Genomic DNA, 21,294 nt, shown 5'->3' with positions numbered 1-21,294 from the left:
GTTGGAGACGCGGCGCAGCCTGGGCCAGCGGGCAGACAGCGAAAGGGGCCGCGCGCTCCATTCACAAAGTCCGGGCGCTGACTGCCGCTTGCGGTGGGTCGGAGGCCGCCTCCCTCTTCCTCTCGGCCTCGGTTTTATGAATGGGCCTGGCGGCGAGCACCCGGCGTCCTGTTTACTCCGCTCTTTGTGACGTCGAGTTCCCGTGACCAGGAACCAGCGGCCGCGCTCCATTCAAGCTCTGGCGAGGGGGTGGGAGGAGGGGCCCGGAGGGGGCGGGGAATCAGCGCGGGGGGCGGGCGAGGGCGCGGGGCCCGGAATGGAACGGGGCGGGGCCTGGCGGGGTAGTACCTAGCGCCCCCTCCCCCGGGAGCGCGGAGGAGCATTAATAAATCTCTAAGCCGAGGAGGAAACTCTGGCTGGGGTAGTGCGCGGAGCGCCGGGGGAGCGTGGGGAGCGGCAGCGCCTGCGCCAGTGGCGACAGGAGCCGCGCGACTGGCAAAAATACACGGGAGGCAGCCGCCGAAGAGAGTCCGCGGTCCTCTCCCGTAAACACACTCTCCTCCACCGCCGCCTTCCCCTCCGCGCTGCGCGCCGCCCGGCTGGGCACCCAGGCCGCTCCAACTGCTATGTGACCGCGAGGCTGCAGGAGGAAGGGGACAGGGGAGAAGAGGCTCGCCCGCGGGAGCCCCTGAGGAGCAAGTTTGGGGTCACTTCTGCGGGCGTCCCTTCTTAGCTCTCGCCCGCCTCTTCCTGCAGCCTAGGCGGCCCGGGTGCCCTTTTCTTCCTCCCGCGCCCAGCCGCCTCGGTTCCCGGCGACCATGGTGACGATGGAGGAGCTGCGGGAGATGGACTGCAGCGTGCTCAAAAGGCTGATGAACCGGGACGAGAACGGCGGCGGCGCGGGCGGCAGCGGCAGCCACGGCGCCCTGGGGCTGCCGAGCGGCGGCAAGTGCCTGCTGTTGGACTGCAGACCGTTCCTGGCGCACAGCGCGGGCTACATCCGAGGCTCGGTCAACGTGCGCTGCAACACCATCGTGCGGCGGCGAGCTAAGGGCTCAGTGAGCCTGGAGCAGATTCTGCCCGCGGAGGAGGAGGTGCGTGCCCGCTTGCGCTCCGGTCTCTACTCGGCGGTCATCGTCTACGACGAGCGCAGCCCGCGCGCCGAGAGCCTCCGTGAGGATAGCACCGTGTCGCTGGTGGTGCAGGCACTGCGCCGCAACGCCGAGCGCACTGACATCTGCCTGCTCAAAGGTAAACGCGGGCTCTGGGCGCTAGCTGGAGGGGAGATGGAGGGGGTCCTGGCGGCCTGCACCTTATTGGCACGGGAAGGAGTCCCCGGCGTGATTCGTGGTTGCGGGGATCCCCGCGCGCCCTTTTGTGTGTCGGTGTGTACGGGTTTGCAAGGTTTCTGTGCAAGTGAGAGCTTCAAGTTCTCAGGGACAGTGCGGACGGGTTTCCCCGCTCACCTGCAGTTCCGCACCGTCCTAGCGAGGCCTCGTTTATTGACACTAACGGTCCTGGCCTCGAGGATGAAGCGGCGACTCTGCGCGGCCCATCTTGAGTCCCGGGAATAGTTCCCAAGTACCACGGGGCGCGTGGGGACAAGACAGGCCTGTTGATTTGGCTTGCCAGGGCCCTGCACTGAGCCGGACCTGGAGAATCAAAAGAGGTGGGGAAAAGGGTGAAGAGGGTTGGGCGCCGAGGTACAATTGGCCCTGCCAGTTTCACTGAAAACAAGACCCTGGCAAATGCAGAAAGGAGATTGGGTTGCACACACTGTATAGCGCGATCTGTATCTGCGTTCCCGCTGCCCAACTCCGAGCTTAGCTTGGAAGATGGCCAATTCCCGTCCCGGGCTAGATCCAGGCTCTAGGAGCGGGAGGCTGGAGGACTGGGTATCTGGGGGAAGCCGGGCGGAACCGGTCCTCTAGCTCCTGCAAATCCGGGCAGCGGAGAATGACCACCTTTTGTTCAGCTCGGATTTTCTACTATCTGATGGCGGCGCGTGCCGGATATTAGCGAGCCCTGGCGAAACTCTTGACGGCGGGGCTGCCTTGTCACATTTGTAGTCAGACATCCCGGCAAAATCGCGTGCCGTCCGAGTCCCTGGAGGGAACGGGGGCCCGCCACACCTGCAGGGCCGGGTGGGTCCGCGGCCCTCGGGCTAGGGAGCCGGCAGGGCGCGTGGGGTCCGGGCGCTCTCTGCCGCGCTGCGCCCCCCGCCTCCCGCTGCCGCATTCCACGCATTCTTTCGTGCGGGTAGGGTCTGCGCTTCCGAGCCCGGGAGGCATTTCGGACCCCCCCACAACCCATCAAAGAGCCGCTCCTCCCCCTGCAGGCGCCTTCGCCGCCTCCCTCCTTTCCTTTCCGCTCCTCTTCCGACCTGTCCACCAGGGAGGAAGGGAGCTGGAGGGGGGCGGAAACCTCTCCCCTCCAAAAAACACAACAAAATTGCTCAGTGCTGAGGAGCCGGGTTCGCCCCTGCCGAACAGCGGGGGGCTTTGTTCTCCGCAGTTGTTTCCTGCCCGTTTGACCTGTCAGCTGCTGGGGAAAGGCTGCTGGTGACCTTTGGTTGAACTACTAAGGCGATTTTGCTGATTTTTCTTTCTTTTTCCGCGGGGGCCGTCTTTTGCCCCTCCAATTGCACCCAGTCCCCCTCCCTTCTCCCCAAAGCGCTCCAAGAGAAAGTGCCAGGAAGGGGCTTGTCCCGGAAGGCCTGACCGCTGAGCGGGGCCAGGTCCTGATTAGGCCACCAGGGTGGGCGTCTGCGCCATTGTTTGAGCTTGTCGGCGCCGGAGGGAGAGATGAGGGCAATTACTCTGGGACGCAAGTCCCCTCGAGTGGCCAGGGCTGGCCGGGATGTTCCCTGCACGGCGCTGCCCTCGAGTCCCCCCGATGGAGAGCGCGGGCGCGCCTTCCTTCCCTGGCCTCCAAACCCAGGACCCGCGAGAACACAGGAGGGCTGGGGCTGGGCTCCAGCCCCACGTGGAGTCTGGGTTTGTTTTGTTGTGTTTTGGTTTCCTTCCTGGAAGAAATCCCGAGGGGACCGCCTTAGAACGGCATCTCCTGGACCTCGTCCCTTGGGCTTCCGGGGTTGCAGCCACTTAGGCCCCGCTCCCTGGTAAAGAGGGATTTTTTTTTTAGGTTTATTCCCAGGGCGCGCGGCATTTCCCGGTCCCTCGTGAATCCCGTTGAGAGTCCCCCTCCCCAACTTCCTCTGTTTCCTCAGCCAGACGGATTCCAGAGCCCTGGAGATTCTGGGCGAGGCTAGTGACTGTGTGGGATAGGCCTCTTAGGCCTGTCATAGGTAAAATGACAGCCGTCCGGTGTGTGGTGAGGTGCCTGGCCAACGGAAGAGAAGTATTTTAAAGGGCTGTTTCCTCCTGGAGCCTGCACTGCCTCTCATAGTCGGCCCCGATGCGGGCAGGGAGGATCATCTTCTGCATCTCCAGGTGGACATCCTTGCAGATGGAGGTGTGCAGGCCTGGGCCACAGATTAGCTTCGGTCTCTTCTGGAATAGCGCCTCCTCCCCTGCCCCCTGTAACCAGAAGTTCAGCTTCTACTTCACAAGCAAAGGGAGCCTACCCTTGGAAGCAAGCACTTAAAATTGAGAGGTGGGGGAATTTTCAGCTTGCTCTGTAGTGGTGATGAACATCTTTGAGGTTAATTGGGCCCTATTCAGTTTAGCTTAGCTGATTTTGACATATGTGTTCAGCAGAGGCCATCTTTAACCCAGTTCCTCTTCTTCCTGTTTGCTCTCTAATGGAAAGCATCCCTAGAGAGGTCAGAAGGAAAAAGTCAGTATCTGCTCCCACAGCTCTGCGGGAAGGGACTGGGAAGGAAATCAAGGTGTCTCCCAGGTCTCCAGATACACCTCCCTTCCGTGCCTGGAAGCCAGTGCAGTGGATCAAATGTGGTTTCCCGGGAGAGGGCTCTGGGGCAGAGACCTAAAGAGGAATTTTGAGAAGCAAAGGAAGAAAAAGCTCCTTAGATTATCTTTGGTAAATGCCTTAATTGATGAAGGGTTGGAGAATTTGTTTCCTACTGGAGTTGTTCATTTTATTTTCCAGTGAGGGAATTTATGTATGTCTGATTTCGTGTGTGCTTGTGCATGTCTGTAGAGCAGGACAGGAAGCCAGTGGAAGGCCTGAGGGTTGGTGTCTGCCATTCTTGGAGGGGTTAGGGGAAGCAGTAAAAGCAACAGAATATTTTCAGAAGTGATAGTAGCATTCCCAGCCAAAGCTATCTAATTGTCCTAATTAATTGTATTTTAAAATTTAGTTTTTCTATTTCTGCCACGTTGAGGGGTTACTTCACGTTGAATTGGTTACTCCATGCAGGTGGCAGGAGGTAAACTTCGCTTAATATCAGTAAAGTACAGCCTAGCCTTAACATTTCCTTGATTACCCGACTTTTGCTAAAAGCAATAACGAAAAATCTAATGTTTTCTATCTTTGCTAGTAAAGGATTTCCAGTGAGGTAACTTTTTAAAAACTCATTTAATTTAAAATCCTGTAAGGCATTTTTAGGGTCAGTTTGGAAATTTTAGTTTTTCAGATTTTATCACAATACACTTCTTGAAATCCCTTTCTCTCTCATTCATAAATCCTTAGATTCGAGTTTGAGACTCCCCTGGTCATTGGAGAAGGACAAAAAGAGCTTTTTCTTGCCCTATTCTTTGCCTTTAATAACTCCAAATAACAAAACAGTCTGTTATGCAAAAAGATTTCAGGTATCAAAACATTGCCTTCCTTTCCACCTACCCAAAACTTCCCTCAGCCTTTGTCAGTTCTTATTTGAAAGCTGTCCTGGAGCTGTCTGAGAAATGGGGAAGATCATCTAGATATTTCAGTTTCTCCTTCCACTCACCCTATAGTACCCGATAGCCTCCAATAGCCCAGGGCCTGACCATACAGTCCCTGATATTTACCCTTTCTGTAGAAAACAGTCACTAAGGCCAATGATGAATGTGGGGGAAGAGGGGCACACTTAACAGCTCTGGAAACTCTGGTGACATTTTTCTGTTTTTTCTCTGTCTACCCCCACCATTGCTATCTCTGTCTTCAGTTCCCCAGGAGGGCAGTGGCATCAAACAGCACAGCTCTGGGGAATGTCAATATCGCATACCTTTTCTACCTAAAGGGAAAGTGACTAGCTTTTCTGCTTCCAAATATAATAGCCTTTCTGATTGCAAATACGGTAGCTTTTCTGCTTGCAAATGTAATACAATGCCCATGACAGCCAAGGATTGGAAGTCTAAGTGCTAGGCCTTGCAGGTAATTTTTAACCCAGGTTGTAATTCGTTAAATAATTACAATGAAGCGAACTCACTTCCTTGGACGGCATTTACATTGGATGTCTCCAACTAACAAAAGTAACTCAAGACAGATGTAGGTGAAAATTGAAAGTGAAATTTGACCCTTTAGACCATCACAATTTCCTTGGGCTTATCCTAGGTGCTTATAGGCGAGGTGGGCTCCACCCACAAAAATGGGCTGCTCAGAAAAACAGGGAGAGAGAAAAGGTGGCCACTTTACTGAACCAAGAAATTACTTGAAAAAAAATCAGAACATCTGAAACCAGATAGCAGATTTCCTTACCGGGAGGCGGTTCCCAGCTAACAAAGAGGAAGCACGACAGGAAGAAAAGTTCACTCCAACAGAAGGCAGTTTGCTGAATATAGCAGGATCGCCCAGGAGGACTGGGAGAGACTGCAAACCAGTTCGAGCCCCCAGCATGGCGTTAGGTGTCAGCCAGCTGGCAGGGAAGGTCCAGGTGTCTGTGTTCAGAGACTCAAGGTGAGAAGTTCACTTAGTTGGATTTTAAATACAGCTCAACATTTACATCGGTGCTTACTAAGTCAACACTCACCTAAAGGAGAGTTCCCAAAGGCAAATGGCCTTCAAACAACCCCAGACTTTCTTGCAAGAGCATGACTTTTCTGGCAAGAGCAAGGCCATGAGCCCTGCCTGGGATCTGGCACTATTCTGAGTGTTGGGGGCGTAATGGGGAAAAAGTGGCAGCCACGTTAAGATCCATGATCAAGGCCGGGCATGGTGGCTCACGCCTGCAAGACTAGCACTTTGAGAGACGGAGGCAGGCAGATCACTTAAGGCCAGGGCAACGTGGCAAACTTGGTCTCTACAAAAAAATATAAAAATTAGCCGGGTGAGGTGGCATGTGCCTATAGTCTTCAGCTACTCAGAAGGCTGAAGCAAGGAGATTGCTTGAGCCCAGGGAAGTAAAGGCTACAGTGAGCCATGATCGTGCCACTGCACTGCAGCCTGGGCGATTGAGTGACAGTGACAGACCCTGTCTGGGGGAAAAAAAAGATCCATGACCGTAGTCATCACCAAAGGACAGTCTTCCCCATCACAAATCCCATTAACAGTGCTATTATGGTGATATTATCAGAGCTACATCAATCTGCCCTTTTTAAAGTACTTTTACATACATTATCTCCTACTCCTGCAAGGAATGGGGGAGTGTGGGGGAGAGCTTCTGATGAGGGGTCCTCATTTCCACTAAACTTTGAAAATTGCCTTCCTGTATGAGGATGTGAGGAGGAGGAGGCACGGCGGAGTTGAAATGTAGATGGAGTTATTCTTCAAGTAAGTCTGATGAAAATCACACTCTTTTTTTCTTCCAGACTTTAAAATTATAAAATAAAGGTGATAAAATGAGAGATTTAGGAATAGAAAATATATTCTTGAATAAGAACATGGGAAAAACAGGTTGAAATTAGTAAGAAACCTGTTATGGAATTACATTCAGTAGGACACAGATACGTTCAATACATTCATTTCATACCTTCAAAGGACATAGGAAAAACAGAATTCATTCATTCAGAATGGCACATCTGATAATGAAATTACTCAGAAGATAGAAATGCAGAATTTAGGCACCTGCTGCTTCAGAGCTGGCAAAACTGACCCGCAAATAAGTAGATCCTGGATATTTAGAAGTACAGGATACTGGAACTTAAAGGTCATTATAATAATAAATTTTTACATTTTGAGAGTGGGAAAAACCAGAGTTGAGGAGGGAACATACTTGTCCAAGTTCCACAACTCGAGTTGGACTTACACCTGGATCTGTCTCCACTTCTCCTTGCACACCTGCTAGGGGCACGGGATGGAGCCCTGCCCCTTTGTAGACAATGAAAATAAGCTTTCACTGTCATGATTTTTTTGGGATAAAACTTGGTGGTCTAAATCTAGCTCTTAAAAGAGCTGTGGCTATGGTACTTGCATGGATTTGGGGATGGATAGGAGGGACTAAGTGGAAGTAGCCTTAGAATAATCTTTTGACCCCGCCCACAGTAAGAAATGCATTTTAATTTATATCATGACCCAGGAGAGGGATACATGCACATCTGAAAAAATGTTCCATGAAATGATATCCTCTTTAAGGGTAATACATCCTCCTAATTCCTATTCTATTGTATTCAGTTTTAAAAATGTGGGTCATGACTCCTTAATGACAGCCTGGATTAGGAAAGCGATGAATAGAAGCAGAGTTTGGTGAAATATCAGCAGTTCCCTATTTCGATCAGTTCTGTCTTTGCATGAAAAGTCTGTCTTCACTTGATGAAAACTGCAGGCACTGCCCCCTGGAGAAGGGCCCACCAGGAAGGGATGGAAGGCAGAGGTGGCATAGATTGACACCCAGAGATGACTTACTGGGTCTTGGCCCTGTGGGAGGTGGACTTGAGCAGCTTCTTCCACCGATGGATAAATGCTAACTTGCATGCATCCTCCCGCATCACCTTCACTGTGTCCTCAGGGCTCCACCAACCCAGAGCATATCGTTCTCACCCATGAGTGCTGGCCTGAGTGCAGCCCAGGGCCCACCAGAAGGAACTCCCTTTAGTGTAGCATCTTGTGACAACCAGCCACAGACCCCAAAAGCTGGCGACCATTGTCAGGGACGAGAACCTTCCAGTGCTCCTGCTCCTTGAGTGAATTTGCTTCTTCACCTTGTTCCTTTTTGCTTGTTCTTTAAAACTCCCCAGAGGAAACTGACTTTCCTGTAATCATTTTTCTGCTGCCTTCTAATGGTGCCTTTTCCAGACAGTTGTGATCAGCCTGGGGGAGATGTCAAACAGCCCCCTCAGGCCAGATCTAACCTGTTTCCCACCTAATGGGTCACGTGGGCACTCCCTGCCTCCCACACCACTCCGTGGCCAGCAGCTGGCTCCAGGTCCCTGACAAGGGTTCTGCTGAGTGGCAGCAATGGGCATGCCTGGGAGAGAAGATGGAACCCTTTCCTCTTTCTTCACTATGAGGTCTGGAGGTCTCCCGAAACCAGGAGACAGGTTTCTGGGAGAGCAGGCTGTCACATGTGCAGTACCTTACCAGCATTACCCCGTCCCCTGGCTCCTCTTTGGCCTTTGAGGATCTCTGCTGAGGGTACCCAAGGGCACCCCTCCATGTAGGCACTGAGAAGGGAAAACTTCCTAGTCTGTCTCCCTGATGCAAGGCACCGACCCTGGCTGTTGGAACCAGTCCTCAAAGGCCTCTGTGCAGGGGACTTTCATCACCTCTTACAGACAAGGAAGAGGCTCTGAGAGGTTCAGGAGGCCCGGGCTGCACAGCTGGTAAATGCTCCGAGTGGGGTGCAATCTCATAGCAGCCTGTGCCCTTTCCAGAACTTCACTCCAGTGCCCTGTTCCATACCCTCAGCAATGGGGACAACATCCTCTCAGCTGCTCTGGGCTCTTCCTGCTTCTCCAGCCCTGAAGGCCGCTCTGCTCTGTGACCACGGGGCCTGCCCTGGCACTCCTGGGCCACCCAACCATTCACTTTCAAGTGCAGGCGACAGCTTGTCTGTCTTGGTGGTGAGTTTTTGCAGGACACCACCTGTGTCTAACATGTCGTTTAAAAATGTGTTTTAATAGCTCGGATTATGTAATAGACACAAAAGGATCATGTAATTAGAATTTTTGCAAATCCTAGAGAAGTATATAGAGTAACAAGTGATGGCTTGGGATACAAGTGCTGAACCACTGTTAATGAATGGGTTTCCCTTCCACTTTCTCCGAAAGGGAGCATGGACCAAAGTGTCCCATCACTGAGGCCCCTGAGGGACTTCAGCTGCAGACAGATTCTTCCTTCCTCTTTCCCCATCCTCTAATTACTGCATTTTGGGCAGCAGTGATGGCAGCCGAATAAGGAAAGGGGTTTATGGTGGGAGGGAGGGGGTGCTTCTGTGATGAGGTGGCTGCTGAGGCCACCAGCATGACCGAGGCTGGCGGTACCAGCCCTGCCAGCAGGTTTTCCATCCAGGGAGGCTGGTCACTGTGACTCAGCAGGAACGAGGGCCTGTGACCAGAGAGAGATCCATTTATATCCTGAGGGAGGGAGAGGAGGGGAATAGAGAAGCCTCCGGTCAGAGAGGAAAAAATGTACACCCTGTTTCTATAAGCCTTATGATGTGGTAGAGAACCGTTTCCTTCCTCTCAGTAGGAAGCAGTCTTTAGGGTTGGGATTTGGGGCAAGTGACTGACTCACCATCACATGTCTGCACATTGGAAAATTTCTATGAATGGCCCTAGGGCACAGAGGTCCTATGTCACTGTCATGAAGATCGCAAAGGTAAGCGACATCCGGGACCGTCGGCCAACTTGTCATTGGAGTCAGTTGAATGGGTCTGTTGGAATGGCGGTTCTCCAATGCACAGGCCCTGCTGAATCAATCAAATCCATTTCTGGCCCTACAGAAACTGCAAAATAAAAATAAAAGCAGGGCCATACATTGATAGCACTGTGAATTGGAAGTTGGCCGCAAAAGGAAGTCCCAGAGATCACAAGAAAGCCAGAGATAGGGCTTGAAAGGTTGTCTTTTTGGAAGGCCTCCCTGTGGCCTCTCCCTGAATCCCACCCGCCTCCACCCCTCCTGAATAGGAGCACCCACCCTATCCCAGCTCAGCTGGCCATTTATCTTCTTCTTCTTTTTTTATTTAAAAGATCTCCCTTCTCTGGAAGATGACCCCACAGATAACCATTCCAGGGCTTACCCACTCTCAGGTCAGGAAATCCTCCCTTGCCCCAAACCTGCATGTAGCATGAGGGATTTATTTAGATTTCAGCCCATTTTCTCTTGTTCTGGACTCTTGGTGACAGAACAGCTGTTCATGAGGACGTGGAATGGGCATCTGCTCCCTTACTGAGATCCAGAAGAGTGTGTGCCAGGGTCATTTTTTTTCCTTCTTTCTCACATTGGGGAACCTCCCCCGAGGAAGGGCTGGAATCGGGGGTGGCAGGTGGCTCTACAGGTGCTTAGTGTCCTTGGAATCCCAGCGTGACCTTCCCTTCTCTGTTTTGTCATTGCCCTGAGGAGCTACTCCGCAGAGTCCCTTCTGCACATCCCCCTGCACGTCTTCCTTTGTATGTCTTCCTCTCTAACCCAGGTCTTGTCCATAAAGCTTATCCTTCCAGCTTTGCTGCAGTCCTGGCGAGTGTGTCCTCTGCATCTCTGGAAACTGCTCCATGGCCATTCTCTAGGTCCACAGCGCCACCCAGTGGCCAATGGGGTGCACTCCAGCCTCTGCCTTTCCAAGCAGCCCGCCTGAGTCTGTAGGAGTTGAGTTCATTCTGACTTCTTAGTGACCCCATTAACCTGAGCTTTCTCCTTTACAGGCGGCTATGAGAGGTTTTCTTCCGAGTACCCAGAATTCTGTTCTAAAACCAAGGCCCTGGCAGCCATCCCACCCCCGGTTCCTCCCAGTGCCACAGAGCCCTTGGACCTGGGCTGCAGCTCCTGCGGGACCCCACTACACGACCAGGTAGACTCGGGGGTCAGGGCTTGGAAGTGGGGGGCAGGGGCAGCCTAGGGGCCAAGGGATGCCTTCTTTTCAGAATTCCGAAGGTGTTGTCTTTGCTTTTGAGACATTCTTGCTCTGTCACCAGGAGTGCAGTGGTGTGATCATAGCTCACTGCAGCCTCGAACTCCTGGGTTCAAGGGATCCTCCCTGGTAGCTGGGACTATAGGTGATGCTACCATGCCTGGCTAATTTAAAAAGTTTTTTGGTAGAGACGGGGAGTCTTGCTTTGTTGCCCAGGCTGGTCTTGAACTCCTGGCCTCAAGTGATCCTCCTGCTTTGGCCTCCCAAACTGTCGGGATCACAGGGGTGAGCCACCACATCCAATCCTGAGATTTTTTTAAGTCTTTGAATGTTATACCTCAATTTGGGGAGAATGTGGTGAACCCTGAGTATTGGGGTGGGATGTTTGGTAGGGCCCATTTACTCCTTGGAAATCTTTCCTTTCCCTCTCTAAATATCCTCCTAAGAAAACAGTCTAAAGACATGACTCCCTGGCTTGACCTCTGGCGTGGTGTGTGGACAAGTGAGGAGGCCTCCAGAAGCCCTGGGGGACCTACAGTATGGGAAGCTGAGGTCATCCTCCTTTGAAGTAGCAGGCCATGAAATACATCTCAGTCCCCGACAGGCAGGTTGCCCCCATGTATCAGCCAAATGGACACAGATGGTCACCCACCCTCCCTCCAAGAAAACCTGCTTGAGCCACTGTGTTTCTTACAAGCGTGCCACCCTCCAGCCCTTTCAGTTAGATGGACTCTGCTGCGCACATCTCATGTGCTGAATTTAAGCCACCGTTGCCTCATTTTACCAAGATCCTTTCTCTTGTCTGTGTGGCCAAGAAGGCATCGGCTTATTTATTTATTTTTAGAGACAGAGTCTCACTCTGTTACCCAGACTTGAGTCCTGTGGCGCAATCATAGCTCACTGCAGCTTCAGACTCCTGGGCTCAAATGATCCTCCCATTTCAGCCTCCCAAGCAGCTGGGATTACAGATGTGCACCGTCATGCCAGGTTCATTTTTTGTAGAGACGAGGTCTCACTGTGTTGCCCATGTTGGTCTTGAACTCCTGGCTCACATGATCCTCCCACCTCAGCCTCCTAAAGTGCTGGGATTACAGGCATGAGCCACTGCACACCTGTTTTTGATATGCCCAGTGAATACATATCCAACCAAATAAGTATCTAAACCACAAAGCAAGTGGCTTGATGATTAGCAGATATAAACTCAGTGTCACAGATGGTGCCGTAAGGCCAGCATTGTCCTGCCGCTTCTTTGCCATGGGGGAGGTGGGCTGCAGAAGAGTCCCACAAGACTTTTCCTGCTCTGGTCTCCCTGCCCACAAGTAGAGAGCAAAGGCTGGGGAAGTCCCACTGGGCCCATCACCCTTCCAGGAGCTCCAGGAGGCTACAGGGGGAGCCTGGGAGGACCAGGCTAGCAGGCATTCTCCCCGGGCCTGGAAAGGATAGCTCTTCTTAGACAAGCCTCCACTCCCTGTGCCAGGCACCTTACCCTCATGTCGTTTGGGGGCGTTTGTTTCCCTTTCTGTGCAGGGGGGTCCTGTGGAGATCCTTCCCTTCCTCTACCTCGGCAGTGCCTACCATGCTGCCCGGAGAGACATGCTGGACACCCTGGGCATCACAGCTCTGTTGAATGTCTCCTCGGACTGCCCAAACCACTTTGAAGGACACTATCAGTACAAATGCATCCCAGTGGAAGATAATCACAAGGCTGACATCAGCTCCTGGTTCATGGAAGCCATTGAGTACATCGGTAGGCTGGCCCTGCTCTCAGGTTCCTGGGTCCAAGGGCTGGTGGGAACGATGAGAAGGAACCCCTGTAAGCCTGGGTTGAGGGTGGACATGGGAGGCACTGAATCTGAGGATCTCCATTCCCCCTCTTCCTCACCAGGAAGGCTTGCACGTTGGATATTTGGTTGGGGGGAAGGAGGGAAGATGGACCTACACCCAGGCTTAGCTTGCAGAGCCAGTCACCTTCCCCTTGGGTGGCTCCGGTGCCTAGATGGTAAGAGTTTTTGGATGCGGAGGAAGACACAGGGAGCATTGAGTCACAGTTTTTATTTTATTTCTATTTATTTATTTATTTTGAGACAGAGCCTTGCCCTGTCACCCAGGCTGGAATGCAGTGGTGCCATCTCAGCTCACTGCAGCCTCTGCCTCCCGGGTGCAAGTGATTCTCCTACCTCCGCCTCTGGAGTAGCTGGGACTACAAATGTGCCACCACGCCCAGCTAATTTTTGTATTTTTGTAGAGACAGTTTCATCATATTGCCCAGGCTGGTCTTGAACTCCTGAGCTCAAGTGATCCGCCCACCTTGGCCTCCCAAAGTGCTGGGATTACAGGCTCGAGCCACCACCCTGGACCCTACTGTTTTGTTTCTGCAAATGGAAATCCTTGAACGGATAATGGGATTTAACCTGCTCCAGCATAGTGATTCGAGAAAATAGACCTCAGGAAGGGGGGCATTCTAGAGACTCTCCCACATGGGTTTTCTTCCTCCTAAGTCCTTGGTCTAGCATGGCTAGTCCTTCCTTCAGAGCCCCCCACCCTCAGGTGCTGGCCAGTGCCCCTGGTCGGGGCCGGGGTCTGCAGAAACGTGCACTAACCTGTTGAACCCTGTCCCCAGATGCCGTGAAGGACTGCCGCGGGCGCGTGCTGGTGCACTGCCAGGCCGGCATCTCGCGCTCAGCCACCATCTGCCTGGCCTACCTGATGATGAAGAAGCGGGTGAGGCTGGAGGAGGCCTTCGAGTTCGTTAAGCAGCGCCGCAGCATCATCTCGCCCAACTTCAGCTTCATGGGGCAGCTGCTGCAGTTCGAGTCCCAGGTGCTGGCCACGTCCTGTGCCGCGGAGGCCGCCAGCCCCTCGGGACCCCTGCGGGAGCGGGGCAAGACCCCCGCCACCCCCACCTCGCAGTTCGTCTTCAGCTTTCCGGTCTCGGTGGGCGTGCACTCGGCCCCCAGCAGCCTGCCCTACCTGCACAGCCCCATCACCACCTCCCCCAGCTGTTAGAGCTGCCCTGGGGGCCCCAGAACCAGAGCTGGCTCCCAGCAAGGGTAGGACGGGACGCATGCGGGCAGAAAGTTGGGACTGAGCAGCTGGGAGCAGGCGACCAAGCTCCTTCCCCATCATTTCTCCTTGGCCCACGACGAGGCCAGCCAGAATGGCAATAAGGACTCCGAATACATATTAAAAGCAAACAGAACACTCCAACTTAGAGCAATAACGGCTGCCGCAGCAGCCAGGGAAGACCTTGGTTTGGTTTATGTGTCAGTTTCACTTTTCCGATAGAAATTTCTTACCTCATTTTTTTAAGCAGTAAGGCTTGAAGTGATGAAACCCACAGATCCTCGCAAACGTGCCCAACCAGCTTTACTAAAGGGGGAGGAAGGGAGGGCAAAGGGATGGGAAGACAAGTTTCCCAGAAGTGCCTGGTTCTGTGTGCTTGTCCCTTTGTTGTCGTCGTTGTAGTTACAGGAATTTCGTTTTTTAGAAGAAATCTTCAAGGGTGTGGTTTTCATTTCTCAGTCACCAACAGGTGAATATTTACGCTTAATAATAAAATATTTATTAAGACTTCCTTCAGAGTATGTAAGTACAAGAAGTCTAGTGACAGTGGATTTAGAATATATTTATGTTGATGTCAAACAGCTGAGCGCAGTAGCATGCAGATGTCAAAGCAGGAAGTAAGTAGTGTCTTGTAGATAGGTGCAAGGTAACATGATGAGCAACTTGCATTTATTGCCACTGAGAAGCAGGCAGGGTGGGTGGGAGGAGGAAGAAAGGAAAGGATTAGATTTGAATTGCCTTTTTTAAAAAAAAGAGAGAGACAGGATCTCACTATGTTGCCCAGGCTGGTCTCAAACTCTTGGGCTCAAGAGATTCTCCCATCTCAGCCTCCTGAGTAGCTGGGACTGCAGGCGTTTGTCATCATGACCAATGTGAATTGCTTTTGAAGCTGGTTCCTGGGCACCAGCTAGGCCACTGAAGCAATTTTAGACCACAATAAGTCAAGCTTTTTTCTCTCCAATGATCACTGGGTGATTGGAGCATTTTTCGCATAAACCTGCCTAAGACTTGTCTGTCATCTGTGATCAATGCCATATTACACTAAGGTGCTCCTGGAAAATTGGGTGCAGTTCAAATTTTCCTACAGCAAATCATTTGGCAAGGCCAGCCATTGGGGAAACCAGACAACTAGAGATAACCCTGAAATGAATCCTTTTGTAAATTGAAGCACCATCTTTTCTTTTTTGCATAAATTGGAGGTTTTAATTTTTGGGCAGTTACCTGAAGTGAAATATACCAACAATTTCTTGTGTTCTTTAAATTCCTAGTTAAGTGAATATTTTCTCAAATCACTATGCTGGAGCAGGCTAAATCCCTCTCTTGAATTAAGAGGGGAATGGACACCACATTTCAGGTCTCCTGGAAGTGTGGAAGGGCAAGAGAGCATCAGTGAACTGATTGTGGATTGCTTATATCGGATTCCATTGGTATGAATTTCCCAAACTGGAAACCAAAGCGCCAGGGTGGGGTCGGGGCTGACTGCTGCTGAGCCGGCTGGCCACTGGCTCCCATGACATGCATCATGGGCATGCAGGCGCCATTTTGAATCTTGTCGTGGCACGTGGGTGCCATTTTGAATCCTTCGGCCTTTCTACATTGGGAATGGCTTTGGAGGGAGACACATTTTCTGTGGGGAGGGTTTGGGGGGGAGGGAGGAGGGAACAAGCTACATGCTATTTTGTTTGTAGTATTGTGGAACAGTCTTGTTATGGAGTGCCAGATTAGAGGTTATTGCAAACTTGTCTAGAAGTGAGAGCATGGTTTGTTTTTTTTTTTTTAGCCGTTTGAGAGTCTACATCTAATGAACATTCTTGCTCACCCATAAATAATGTCAAGCGTCAATGTTACCGTCACGTTGGGATGCTGTTTATCATCTGGCATCCTACACAGGACCAGGTTGGTTACCTTCCCTTCCATGGACCATGAACCTGTGATGGCATCATTAGTCCTGACTTTGCCAAGCTCTGCCTGTGGGCGAGGCCAGAGCTCCCATGGGCAATTTTTAGAAGAGCCAGAGGCTCCCTGCTTCCTCTGGAAATAACAGTTCAGGGTGAAGCATAGAGGGGTTGGGTTCCCGGACAATGGAACCATTTAAAGACAACACTGTTGGACATTCCCACTTTTTCCTTGATTCCTGGAAGTCCAGTGGGTTCTGCAGCTGAAAAAGTCCTGGGTCCCAGCAGCAGAGAGACAGGACGGAGGGGATGCTTGGGCGGGGAGGGATGATAACCTGCAGAGTAGATTCCATTATTATAGAACGAGCACACATTTGCCAGAACTGTCCTGCTTTCCCAGACTGGATTCCTGCCATGGGGACAGTCGGAACTCAGGACTAGCTCCAGCGACATCTTTCCTCCCAATTCAAGCTGCCTATCACAATGTCAAAACAGCTACTTAAAAGCCATTTTCTTTGTACTTGATAACAAGAGTCCCAAAACTTAGAAATAAAATAGGATATTGGCTTGATTAGAAAGAAGGACTTTAAAAAAATTGTTCTTTCATCAGAAGCCTTTTGGATGACTTACAATATCTCTGATGAAGACACCACCGCAGGGTAAGTCCAAAAGGTCAGTGAGTTTCAGTAGGCATGCATCCCTCCCATGAAGGGATTCTGGTGACGGGAAGTTCCTGTAATGACAGGAAAGCATTGACACTCATTGATTGTCAACTTTGCTATTACCCATGAAAGACAGGATGTTCACTGGGTATTCTGTAGAGTGAGAAATGCTGCCCATTCCCTCCCAGAATGTCTGGCCCAGGGGTGTGTGTGGAGGAACCCTGGGGGAAATGGACCAAGTTTTCCCACAGAGCAGTATTAGGCTGAAGCGCAGGTGAGCCGGTGACTGGTAGGTCCCAGCTCCATCATTCCCTCCCGAGGCCATTTTGTTTGGTTGCTCATCCATGCTGGATTCCAGAGTGTTTTCCAATTTGGGAAGCCATGAGAAAAGTTTTTAAATCTTGGGAAGATGGAGAGAAGGAGATAGGATAGTTGACTCCAACATGACAGGAAGAGGCTGGGGATTGGGAATTGACCACCAACCAAGCCTGTAGTACAGCCATGGTTCCACGTTGGAATTACCTGGAGAACTTTCACAATTCTGATAGCCAGGTTCTCCTAGACCAGTTCAACCAATTCTAGGGGGGACTCGGGCATCAGTGTGTTTTGTAGCTCCCCAGGTGGTGTCCCTGTACATCCAAGCTTGGGAAGCTGCCATGCTTTCTGGATGTCAAGGCGCTGTTGGAGGCTGGGTGTGACAGCACAGAGCCAGATTGTCTTATGGAAACCACAGCCACGGGTTTGCCACTGGCTCAGCATGGCCTCACCGCCAGTCCCAGCCTGGCTGAGGGACAAGATGGTTTCTCTTGGGAGTTCCTGAGTGGAGCACCCTTCCAGGCGTTTTGAAAGCCAGCTGATCTGTGGATCCTTGTTAAGGGACTCTACAGTGTTTGGGTATTGATGTTTTTCCTTGAGACTGTCTTGGCCATCAATAAAGATGGAGGATGTCTCCTCTTTGAACCCCACTTCCCCACCAGTACCCTGTCTCCCTTCGAGTTTATGAATTATTCAAGGAGGAGGCTTCTTAAAGGCAGCAATGCAATTCTTGTAACTTGTGTAAATAGCCCCGTCTTTCAGAGTGATGTCATTTCTACATTTGATATGCCTGTATTTCTGTAGGATGTATATAGTTTAGGGGGTTTTTTTTGTTTGGTTTTGTTTTTTAGAAGTCAATATGTCTGGTTTTATTTATTGCTTGAAAAAGATCATTTGAAAAAAATAAATACATTTTCAACCACTTCTGGCTTGGTTTAACCTTTCCTTGAAAACTGTTCTGCTGTTACGACTTGGAAGGGGAGGAAAGAATCGCTGGGTCAATTAATAACCTTGCCCACTTAACAGCACAGTGGAGATGGAGTCCATTTGTTTCTCCTCTTTTCTATTTTCTTTCTTTATGGAGCCCATTTTCCTTCTTTTCCTTTCTTTTCTTTCTTTTTTTCTCTCTCTCTCTCTCTTTCTTTCTTTCTTTCTCTTTCCTTCTCTCTGTGTCTCTTTCCTTTTCTTCTTCTTTTTTTTTTTTTTCTTAGACAAGGTCTCACTCTCCCCCAGGCTGGAATGCAGTGGCACGATTGTAGCTCACTGCAACCTTGAACTCCTGGGCTCAAGCAATCCTCCTGCCTCAGCCTGCCAAGTAGCTGGTATTATGGGTGCACACCATCACACCAGGCTTTTTTTTTTTTTTTTTTTTTTGAGATAGGGTGTCACTCTGTCACCCAAACTGGAGTGCAGTGGCACAATCTCGACTCACCACAATCTGCCTCCCAGGCTCAAGCAATTCTCCTGCCTCAGCCTCCTGAGTAGCTAGGATTATAGGCACATGCCTTTATTGCCTGGCTAATGTTTTGTTTTTGGTTTTTGCCTTTTTGAGATGGAGTTTACTCTTGTTGCCCAGACCGGAGTTCAATGGCACGATCTCGACTCACCACAACCGCCACATCCCCGGTTCAAGTGATTTTCCTGCCTCAGCCTCCAGAATAGCTGGGATTACAGGCATGCATCACCATATCTCACTAATTTTGTATTTTTAGTAGAAATAGGGTTTCTCCATGTTGGTCAGGCTGGTCTTGAACTCCCGCCCTCAGGTGATCTACCCGCCTCGGCCTCCCAAAGTGCTGGGATTAGAGGCATGAGCCATCATGCCTGGCCTCCACCTGGCTAATTTTTAGTAGAAATGGGGTTTCACCATGTTGTCCAGGCTGATCTTGAACTCCTGACCTTAAGTGATCCACTCATCTCGGCCTCCTAACGTGCTGGGATTATAGGTATGAGGCATCGCACCCAGTATTTTTTTTTTTTAAGAGACATAGTCTCCCGATGTTGCCCAGGCTGGTCTTGAACTAAACCCAAGCCATCCTCCTGCCTCAGCCTTGCCACCGCACCTGGCATGAACCCGTTTGCTCCCTGAACACTCTTCAAGGCAAGCGAGAGGAGAAGGCTGATACTCATCCCTAAGAGCCTGATTTCGCCACGCTGTTCTCCAGTAGCAGAGAGACAAGGAAGAAGTAAATGATGAGAGATAGACAGTACTTCCTCTTAGCCTCTGCTATGTGTCTTCACTTAGGCCTTTAACATTGACCTCTCCCACCAAGAAGCCATCATTAGGCCTTTAAGATTGACCTCTCCCACCGAGGAGCCATCGTTGTATCCTGTACTTGGTTATAATAGAAGAATGCAAAAGGAATGGCCACTCCTGGAACATCCCTCGCCATTGGGGAGGAGGTCCAGCCTGTCTCAGAGAATCTGAAGAAATTTTACTGACCTCTTATTCCACTGGGATCATGAAAATGAGCACTATGTATCAAGGCCAGGTTGAAGAAGTAAGCTAATAAAGGTTGTGTCATATGTCAGTGGTACCCCTGGTGCTGATTGTGGATGACTTGTATCAGATTTCATTGGTATGAGTTTCCCAAGCTGGAAACCAAAGGCATTAGTGAACATGCATTCCCACCATATCATGACAATTTAACATTATGGAAGCACTGGCCAGTGTAATTTGCAAGGGAGAGAAATGATGTACACAATTTGGAAAGTGGGAGGTCAAACGATTTTCACATGATGAGTGTTAAACAAAAGGGAATCAACTGAGAAACCATCAGAGATAAGGTAATTCAGTAAGTGGTTGATCACAAAGTAAACATAAAAAACAGCTGTCCTACAGGAAACATCAATTAAAAATTAACTAGAAGTGGTAGAAAATCCCATTTGCAATCAAAACATACCTATGATAGACCTTAACAGAAATAGGATGTATACGATGGACATGGTGTAGCTCTGCCACGGGACACATAGAGACACTTGGAGAAAGCGGAACATACAGATGGTCACCAATTTACCAGGGTTTGACTTTATGGTGGTGGAGAAGTGATATGCATTCAGGAGAAACCATTGAAAAAGGAAAATAAATCTCAGGACCCCCAAATCACTAAGCCAAAAGGAACTCCCTAATAAATCTTGGGACCCCAAAAATCACTAGGCCACAAGGAAATCCCTTGTGAACAAAGGACAGACAGAACTCAAAGTCCTCTCTGCTCACCGTGAGACAAATGCTTAGCTGATTGCTTCCTTTGCCATATTATTTCACTAAGAGACTAAGGCCTAAGTGACTATTCCTGTAAATTGTGTTTTCAGTGGAAGGCTTATCAGAAATTCAAAAGAATGCAACTGTTTGTCTCTCATCTACCTATGACCTGGAAGCCCCCATCCCCACTTTAGGTCATCTCACCTTTCCAGATGAAACCAATGTACACCTTACATATATTGATGTCTCATGTCTCCCTAAAATGTATAGAACCACCATCGGGACCTCCTGAGGCTGTGTCATGGGCACATCCTTAACCTTGGCAAAATAAACTTTATAAATTGACTGAGACCTGTCTCCAATATTTTGGGTTTACACCACACTACCCATACAGGCATCCTGACTTTCACTTTCAGTACAGTACTCTTTAAATTACATGAGATAGTCAACACTTTGCTATAAAATCAGCTCTGTTGGATGATTTTGCCCAGCTGTAGGCTAATTCTGAGCACATTTAAGGTGTGCTGAACTAAACTATGATTTTTGGTGGCTTAGGTGTATTAAATGCATTTTCAACTTACAATATTTTCAATTTGCAATGGGTTTATAGGGATGTAATCCCATCATAAATCAAGGAGCATCTGAACTGCATTCTAGGATAAGAATACCCAGTATTGAATAGTATGATGTCTCCATAAATTAACCTATACAGTTAATGGGATCGCAATCAAAAGAGCAAAAAGATTTTGGGAGGAACATGACAAAATGATCTTGAATTCACCTGGAGAAATAAATATTCAGGAAAGCTTTGAAAAAAAAAATAACAGAAGGGAATCACATGGTAGAGGGAGAGAAATTTATGTCCTTTTGAATTGTCCATTTACTACTATTGTGATAAAAGTAGCTTAGCATTTTCACAGGATATTATTCTTAAACATTCCTAGGCCCACCTAAGACTTAGAGACTCTACAAATTCCCACAAGATTCTGATTTACAAGCCAATTCAGCAATGTCCGACACAGGTTTCTCCTCTTCCATTCCTTTTCATTCAATCCCCTTCTAGCATAACAGCCCACAAACCATAATGCTTTCGATTACTATCACTATATAACAATTTACCCAAGAACTTATTTTTGTAAACTAACAACGATTTGTTTTCTCACACATTTGTTAATTAGGAGCCCAAGAAAGGCTCTGTGGGCATTTCTTATTTGAGAGTCTCTCCCGTGGTTGCAGATGAATGTTTGCTAGGGCTGCTCTTACTTGAAGGTTTGGTTGGGTTGGCCATCCACAATGGCTCACTTACAAATG

General features: G+C 49.9%; 1 protein-coding gene across 1 annotated transcript; it reads left to right on the top strand.

Moving 5' to 3' along the window:
- The first annotated feature begins 324 nt into the window (after window positions 1–324).
- Window positions 325–17,703, top strand: DUSP4 (dual specificity phosphatase 4). Its single transcript, XM_033229888.1, has 4 exons — window positions 325–1,251; window positions 10,641–10,786; window positions 12,374–12,593; window positions 13,467–17,703. Exons 1-4 carry the CDS (start codon window positions 819–821, stop codon window positions 13,850–13,852), a joined length of 1,185 nt encoding a protein of 394 aa, XP_033085779.1. The 5' UTR covers window positions 325–818; the 3' UTR covers window positions 13,853–17,703.
- Window positions 17,704–21,294: the final 3,591 nt, after the last annotated feature.

This window comes from Trachypithecus francoisi, unplaced genomic scaffold, assembly GCF_009764315.1.
Source record: "Trachypithecus francoisi isolate TF-2019V2 unplaced genomic scaffold, Tfra_2.0 Contig01440, whole genome shotgun sequence".
In the NCBI taxonomy this organism is placed as follows: domain Eukaryota; kingdom Metazoa; phylum Chordata; class Mammalia; order Primates; family Cercopithecidae; genus Trachypithecus; species Trachypithecus francoisi.
The sequence above is the reverse complement of the archived record's forward strand: the minus strand, read 5'-3'. Positions and strand labels throughout refer to the sequence as shown.

Excerpts from the sequence above, each read along its gene's own strand:
- DUSP4 (XM_033229888.1), top strand. The coding sequence starts at position 819 with ATGGTGACGATGGAGGAGCTGCGGGAGATGGACTGCAGCGTGCTCAAA. Across the intron at positions 1,252-10,640 it reads TGACATCTGCCTGCTCAAAG|GCGGCTATGAGAGGTTTTCT; the intron begins GTAAACGCGGGC and ends TCTCCTTTACAG. Across the intron at positions 10,787-12,373 it reads GGACCCCACTACACGACCAG|GGGGGTCCTGTGGAGATCCT; the intron begins GTAGACTCGGGG and ends CTTTCTGTGCAG.